Raw genomic sequence first — 8,268 nt, 5'->3', positions numbered from 1 at the left:
GTATTTCATTCAATTCTATGCAGTCTGGGAGTTATCGCAGAGATGAACTGCTTATACCTATACAGTTTGTCAAAATGGACAACAAAGAAAAGTAAATAATTATTTTATCGAAATTAAAGTTAACAAAAGTATCAATACTTTATAGAGAGAATTGTAAGATAAGCGAGTTAAGTTCAAATAAAATAACAATAGTAAATAATAGTTAGGCGTGTTTTATATTGAAACTTCGAAGGTCATTAGATACTGTCAGCATCTTAAGAAAGGTTTTAAGCCTTATTATCCGATAATTGACCCTGTTTTCGACATTATTAATTTAAAAAAATGATAAATAAAATAAAAAGCAAATTTAATAAAATTTTATAAGCGGAAAAATCACAGCGTATTAAATTAATATCTATGGAATGATCTATGAACAGACACACAGATACAATAAACATTCTACGGCTACGTCACTATATTTATTATTAATAGTCAATACAACATCGAATATTTAAGTTTAAAAAAAAAAACATATACAATTTGGCAAAACATCGACATTAAAATATATGCACATAGAAATTTACTAAACATTAATTAAGAATTTATTTATTTTGTGCAATAATAATATTTTAAAAATTAAATTATAAAATGTGTACTATCAACTATAACTTTTTTTTTTATAGAATAGGAAGGCGGACTAGCATATGGGCTGATGGTAAGTGGTCACCAAACGCCCTTAGACATTGGCATTGTAAGAAATGTTAACGATCGCTTACATCACCAATGCGCCACCAACCTTGGGAACTAAGATGTCATGTCCCTTGTGCCTGTAATTACACTGTCTCACTCACCCTTCAAACCGGAACACAACAATACCAAGTACTGCTGTTTTGCGGTAGAATATCTGATGAGTGGGTGGTACCTACCCAGACGAGCTTGCACAAAGCTCTACCACCAGTAACCTATATATAACCTACATATTCCGTTACTACAAAAACATGCGATGGAAAATTACTAGTAGAGTAATTAGAAGTAATTAAATGACATATGGCTTATGATTACTTGAAATCATTCGTTGAAGTTTATAAAGAATTCGTATTATATCAATTTTATTTATATTGGTTTATATAATAATAATAATAATGTAATCACTTCGCGAATAGTATAATTGAATAGTAATATATCAAAGTCTAGATATAAATATTAAAATAATATGACTTTAATAGATAATACATTATTTTAATTTATTAGGTATAATTCAATACTTTGTTGACGTCTTGTATAATTTCTGCTTGATATAATATCTGATTTATACCAGCTCATGTAATTGAACATGCGTTTGAATTATAATATAAAAAAGACGTCATATTTCATTTACATAATTTAAATTTCAAGTAGTAAATGATATTTTTAATTATTTCATCGTTTAATAAATTTTGATATATTCATGTCGTCACTGATGACTGAACCTATCGTTTAATTTTTCAATTATGCGTCATATTGTGACAGAGTTTATCATGTGATAGGCACTCAAATGTCACGATGAAAAGCACAAGCGGTACAACGTTTCTAGTTACTTGTCACAACATGGAAATTTGCCAGGTGATATCAATACTGATTGAAATTTGCATAAACGATGTTATATAAAAGCCCTATAAATTACATTTGTTTTGTTTTAAAAATAAAATATAAAGTTATTATTATAAATAAGTAGAAGAAATAGTGTAGAAGTAGGAAAGAAAGAGCGTGTAAAATTTTGAAAAATTTGAGCGTCCACGCGATTCGCTGGTCATGGCAAGCGATACGCCCATCGTGTAGTAACCTACAGCGAGGTAAGTAGAGTTCACATTTAACAAATAATACTTGTAAGTATACATTTAACAAATAACATAATTTTGTAATTTTGTACCCTCAATAGCAATTAATCAGTAATAATTGTTATTAATTTGATTATAAGATTTAATATGCACCGATATAAGGTTTATAGTTGAGAGAAATGCGTGTCGACTGTGGAGTGCAGCGCAACGCATAGTGCGGCACGCAGCGCATGCTCAGTTCCAGGGATACATAACAGCGCGATCACGCGGTCAGTTTCCTTCTTTTCATAGACTTTCGTGCCGGTGTAGCGCGCCACCCGGGCCATGGCAGCCGCGCTAACCTGACGGAGAAACTTTTTTTGAAAACATGAACAAAGCCAAGACACATCGATCTTAATAACCGAATATCACGCGATTGCCTAATTATCGTCAGGCGGTATAAGGTAACATCGTGAAGTAAGGATCGCAGTGGCATTTGCCCAACAGTTATGAATTAATGGTGTTACCATTAAATACACTTTTGTAGTGATTAAATAATTCGAGATAAAAAAAATATATTTTGACATGAATATTGAAATGAATTATTATAATAGTAATTGAATTGAAATAAATTTTGGTCTCTTTTCTGCTATACAAATAGTAACATATTAAATTGACATCGAAGACCATGCGTTTTCACGAGTATCATCGGAATCCCTAAAATATAACATTTAATTATAAACTTCAATAAAAATTATAATTATAGCCTTAATTAATTTTGATTAATCTTTAGGTCAGGACAGAGGACAAACTTACAAATAATGCTGTAAAAAATTATATTATTTAGATTACTCTCTACAATTACAATATGGTAAATTCGAGCCGTAACTTTTTTCTTTTCAAAGTAGTAACTTGGTAGTACAGCAGTATATATATCAGAGCTAGATGAAATTATCAATGTTATATTGAACTCATTCATACCCGGACGTCAAGGTTTTCGTCGTCGTCGTCGTCGTCGTCATCTTCTGGTTCAATAATTTCTGGAACTCGCGGCTCCTGCGCAATGATCAACTGCAACAAATGTATTGTAAAAAGTAAGTAAAATAATATTGTTAAAAGGTTTTTATTTTATTATAAATCGAAGAATAAACAAACGGATCAGTCTTTTTTTAACGTCGTTTGATATAAAAAGTCTTTAAAATATTTTTACTATTATTGAATAATTTATACAATTAAATTTAAAACTGACGTCACTTCATTGTTTTATTATATCCAAAAAAAACTTATCAAAGTCTAAAGAATAAGTAATCTGTTAGTCTGAATGGTAAATATTTACTTAATCTGTACTGCAACGGTTTTTGTATTTCTTTTTACTGACATTTAAAATTTTTACATCTAAGTCGCTTTCCGTTTCCAAATTGTTAATGACATTATAATTTTAAATCAATTAAGAAAACGGCCGATCTACCAAGTGTCATGACGCGTTTCTTGTCCTAATAAAATATGATAAAGTGATTACAATTTTGAAATCGGGCTGTAGCTTAGATAGGATCACTATTACAACTTCATTAAGTATATTGAAATATACTTATCATTCGCTCGACTAGAAATAGATTCGTTGTTTATTAGTATTGACGATGTGTCTCGTTTTAGAATTCGTTATATTTTAATTTTGTTTATTGCATTTTTATAATATTTTCCATCTACGATGATATTTAACACACTCGTTTATATGGTTTAGCTTTAGAGTAAGCGCTAACAAAGCTTGATGAGTTGATTAAGTGATGGAAAATTCTGTATATGCTAAAAAATAATCATGAAAGAAATAGCACAGAAGGTAAGAATGTAAGCCCCCAATCGGTAAAAACTTCTTAACATAAACAAGAGTTCAAGCAAAAGGCATAAATTACGCGCATATCACATTTAGCGATGAGTGTTTCGAGCGAAAAAAAAAATCGACAGGGTGTGCAAAACAATCAGGAGAACCACAAAGAAAAAGAAAGACGCGAACAACTTAATCTTAGCTTAACAAAAATCAGCCGAAAACTTAGTACAAATCATATATTATATATAATATAATCATATGTTGTACATAGAGCTAAAAGTATACAGAGTTGTTAAATTTTATACACTCTGCGTACTTTTAAAGAGACAATTAATGAGGACAGCGCGCTACTTCTCCACGACAACATACTGGTTTACACAGGGCGTGCTGTCAAGGCTGCTGATCAAAAATATGGCTTTCATCGCCCACCCTACAGCCTAGACCTGACTCCCAGTGATTGCTTCCTGTTTTCCTACTTAAAAAAAGATCTTCGTGAAAATGTGTTTCCCTAAGCTAATGATGCACATTTTTCTGACAAAAAAGAAATTATTTTTAGAGAAATATAAATTATGCAGTATCATCTAGTTTTCCTTTCAATTCTATACCGAGAATACATTGAAAGTCCTTCGTACCTCGTGCATACTACACAAGAAACAGAAAACATTATTCAGGGAGGATATAGCATGGTTATGTAAACACACATCAAACACGATGCTGCCTGTGCCTCGTGTTTGATGTGTGTTTACAATTTACAAGTATTTAAAATATGTAATATGGTTGTGTATGTGTGTGTGTGTGGATATGGGTATATAATGCATTAGAATTCAATACGAAACGAAACAAAACAAAACTAAAGCGAAAAAAATGGCACAAACACAAAAGTCGGTGGACATACAATTATGAATAAAGAAAAAAAACATTAAGCCAAGGAAATGTACGATATGTTCGGTCATGACAAAGTTCATATATTCTTTGCCTATTACTATGAATTTTAAAATTTTTATCCAATAAAGCATTTCGTACATACCTCAATAATTTCTCCATGATATGGTCCAAGTGAGCACCGCTTCAGTTCTATCATTTCACATAAGTGTTCCGTTTCTGGCTCGATTATAAGGAGGTACTGAAAGTTTTTTATAAAAGACATTTTAAATTAGAGACAAACTTCGATACATAGAAGTACGCTAATATAATATAAAATAATGTTTTTTTTTTTTTTAACTCAGAGAGCATGCACCTTTCATAGCATTGAAAATATAATCCTTATTTGTTTGCTATGCTATGAGTTTTAATATAATTCATTCTTATAATTGTAATTTCACTAAGTTTTCATATAGTCATGAAATGCGTCGCTGTTTAGGAAACCGCGATACATTACTTTACGATTACTTTTATATATGTTTATATATTTTACCAAATGGGCACCTGATGGTAAGTGGTCACCACCATTTATACTGGCACTGTAAGAAATATTAACATTCGTTACATCGAGAGTGCGCCAACGACCTTAAGAACTAAGATATTATGCCCCCTGTGCCTGTAGTCATTGAATCACTTAACCGTTATCAATTTGTTTATTAGGTTTGCTAGCGATTTACACTGGTCATTCTTACATACACGCAGAACGCAACAATACTGTTTACACACGTTTACACGTTTACAGACGGGCTTGCACAAAGCCCAAGGTATATAATATGTTACGCTACGTTTCTTCATTTAATAATAAATACCATACCTTGTGTGTTATCACTAGCTGATATATAGTATCGTCGACGAGCACCTTGAAGCCGGAGATAACTCCTAGATCTGCATAACGGAATGTATATCGCACGCAGTCACGTCGCCACCCACTGGGTAAGCTAGCTCTTTCCATAGCGAACGTGGTGGTTGCCCGCGGCTGTAGACATGAAATATATAATATGAACATGGTTATAGGATAATTTATTTACTACATACATTAAGCTAGCTAAAAAATATGAATAAAAAATATTTTTTTCGATTGGATTGTTGTGTAACTCATGTTTACAATTCATTGTAAACTTATTAAACAAATATGAATATATTCAAACATTATATAGTTTACAAATAAACACTTGCGTTTTTAGTTAAATCATTCGGAAAACATCAATTTTGTTCGCTATAATGAGGCCTGTTTTTTTGATTATAATTGAGTACCTGAGGTACGGGATCCCAGCCTGTTTGCGACAGTAGCCCTTGTCCAGCAAAAGCTACTAAATCGGCAGTGGCGCTCAATGGTTTCGTGATAGCACCGACTAGACCTCGTCGTAATGCTGCCGCACCACTTTCACTCTCGCCTACCGCTACACCTACGAGTGGGTGGTGGGCTATACCACCCACTGCACCTGTTCGCAAAATTAATGTTATTACTTCATAAAGAGAGCAAAAGGAAGTAGTTTAGATATAACTTATTAAAATAAGAAAAATTTCTGTTCTTACCAAGAAGGTTTATAGCAAAGTTGGTGATACCAGTTGCCAGACCTGCCATTAGGTTGGGCGGAGGTCGTCTTCTATGAAAAAAATTGTATTATTATAATATATTTAATTTGTACTTTAAAACAAAAAACAAAAAAACTATGTTCTACACAATGCAAAAAGTTACGTAAAAATAATATTCGTATTATCGTACTTTGCAAGTATGCATATAAAAATCACTAGTACACCCTATGACGAATATGACTATCAGCTTATAGTATAGTATGTATCTAGCTCTATATAGAAATTGTAATTTTCTTATTTTAACTACCTAGCAGCGGCAGCTCTCTTAGCATGATCCTCATCTCCGGCAAGCAAATCCAAATTTCTTGCGAACGAGCCAGCAGCTGAGCTGAGCGAGCGCAATAAGGCACCAGCAGCTGTAGAAGCAACACCTTTCACACCACCACCAGCATTTCCAACTCGAGCAGCCAGTGCACCCGGAGCACCTAGTAACTCAAGACCTCCTACCACCCACCCTGCAAACGAAGATTTGTATCATTTTATATATAATATCCATACATTTTATTGGATGTACTCTTTTTTTTATAGAATAGGAAGGCGGACGAGCATATGGACCACCTGATGGTAAGTGGTCACCAACGCCCTTAGACATTGGCATTGTAAGAAATGTCAACCATCGCTTACATATCCATACAACCTTGGGAGCTAAGATTTTATGTCCCTTGTGCCTGTAATTACACTGGCTCACTCACCCTTCAAACCGGAACACAACAATACCAAGTACTGCTGTTTTGCGGTAGAATATCTGATGAGTGGATGGTACCTATTCAGACGAGCTTGCACAAAGCCCTACCACCAGTAAAAATACTCATATATATATTAGTAGACCGCATAAACATGAAAAAACTATATGATATCTGACGTGTACATAAGTTAACGGTCTAACATCTGTCAATATCACTGAGCAGTTTATTAACACCTACCTGCACCAAGTATAACTGCTGATAAGTAATGCACTGTAAGTGCATGAGTCAGCGCCTCAAATGACGTGATCGCATCCTGCAGTTGGAAGGTGCTCAGACGTAATGGGCTTTCGTCCAATGCTATGTACATACGCACCTGTCACAATGAATAAAATCAATAATTCACAGATAATATATTAATTAAAATTTTAATGAGACAAATGAAAAAAAAAAAATATTAAAAATAAAATTTTATTTACCGCTGTATGTAGGGTCAAAGTGATGTCGAGAGGATAAATAATTAACTTCCTCAGTATAAGCGGACGCTGCAGTGTATAAATTTGAGCAAGGGCAATCGATTCAGATGATTGATTTTTTTTCATTGATGGCACAGCTAAGTTGTAGAGTTCAAGCGCCGCAGCGATGCACTCGTCCTCTATGTAGAGACCCATGGGACCCAGCAGAACTTCTACTTCAGTTAGTTCTGTGGGAAAAGTGTTTTTTTTTTAGTATATTATTTGATTTATAATATATGACCATCATATCATATCATATGTTCCTCAAGGACGACAGTGGATAGTTTGAATTTGAATTGCAAAAGCTTATGTTAATATCATCTGTTGTGCAATAATAATAATCAATCATACAATCGGATAAAATTTGTTCGGTTTTTGTGGCGCGAAATTATCACTAGCAACCTGAAGTCGAAAAATGATAGTGATACACTTATGTACCTCGGAAAACACGTAGAGACGTTGGATTTGTCAGCAAGACATGTCTCTGGTCGTTTCGAAAAAAAAAATACACCTGTGTTTGCTCATATGTTTTTCCAGTATAATATACACATCGTAGTCGGCCGGCCCACATGCATTGGCAATGTTGATGAAAAATCGACTAAGAAAGACTTTTCCCTTATTTTTGGGTCCAATAAGGTATTATTGGACTCAAAATAATAAGAAAAATATAACATATGTATATTTTAACCTTGGTAGCTGCGATTGTCCACGGTCCACCTGTCATGGCACGTCTTCAACAAGAGCCTCGCCTTGGCGGCTTTACTAGGTATTCTCTCGTTGAACATTCCCCATAGTGCAGGCCAATGCTCTATTACACGAGCTTCGACCCGCGTTGTGGCGACGACTGCAAAGTCGTATTGGTCCGTGTCATACTGAACATTGTCGAGCTGAATGTCAGCTATTGCGACCATTGCCTTTACCATCTGCAGGGAAAAATATATTTTTTATTTTCA

At 33.8% G+C, this 8,268-nt stretch overlaps 1 protein-coding gene across 3 annotated transcripts in view; it reads right to left on the bottom strand.

The window, feature by feature from the left end:
• Positions 1-1,323: 1,323 nt before the first annotated feature.
• LOC126780336 (intermembrane lipid transfer protein VPS13B) overlaps positions 1,324-8,268 on the bottom strand; it is a 52,124-nt gene continuing 45,179 nt past the window's right edge. For all 3 annotated transcript variants that reach the window (XM_050504718.1, XM_050504720.1, XM_050504719.1), the window contains 10 exons: positions 8,004-8,238; positions 7,280-7,503; positions 7,041-7,176; positions 6,365-6,572; positions 6,058-6,128; positions 5,776-5,963; positions 5,336-5,497; positions 4,628-4,723; positions 2,757-2,846; positions 1,324-2,137 (listed from right to left, as the gene is read on the bottom strand). In XM_050504718.1, the coding sequence (XP_050360675.1) occupies positions 1,961-2,137; positions 2,757-2,846; positions 4,628-4,723; positions 5,336-5,497; positions 5,776-5,963; positions 6,058-6,128; positions 6,365-6,572; positions 7,041-7,176; positions 7,280-7,503; positions 8,004-8,238 (1,587 nt within the window). In that variant the 3' untranslated portion in view covers positions 1,324-1,960. The remainder of the gene's footprint in view (positions 2,138-2,756; positions 2,847-4,627; positions 4,724-5,335; positions 5,498-5,775; positions 5,964-6,057; positions 6,129-6,364; positions 6,573-7,040; positions 7,177-7,279; positions 7,504-8,003; positions 8,239-8,268) is intronic.

The sequence above is a fragment of the Nymphalis io genome, chromosome Z (genome assembly GCF_905147045.1).
Source record: "Nymphalis io chromosome Z, ilAglIoxx1.1, whole genome shotgun sequence".
NCBI classification, from domain to species: domain Eukaryota; kingdom Metazoa; phylum Arthropoda; class Insecta; order Lepidoptera; family Nymphalidae; genus Nymphalis; species Nymphalis io.
This window is presented reverse-complemented; position numbering and strand designations above follow the sequence as displayed.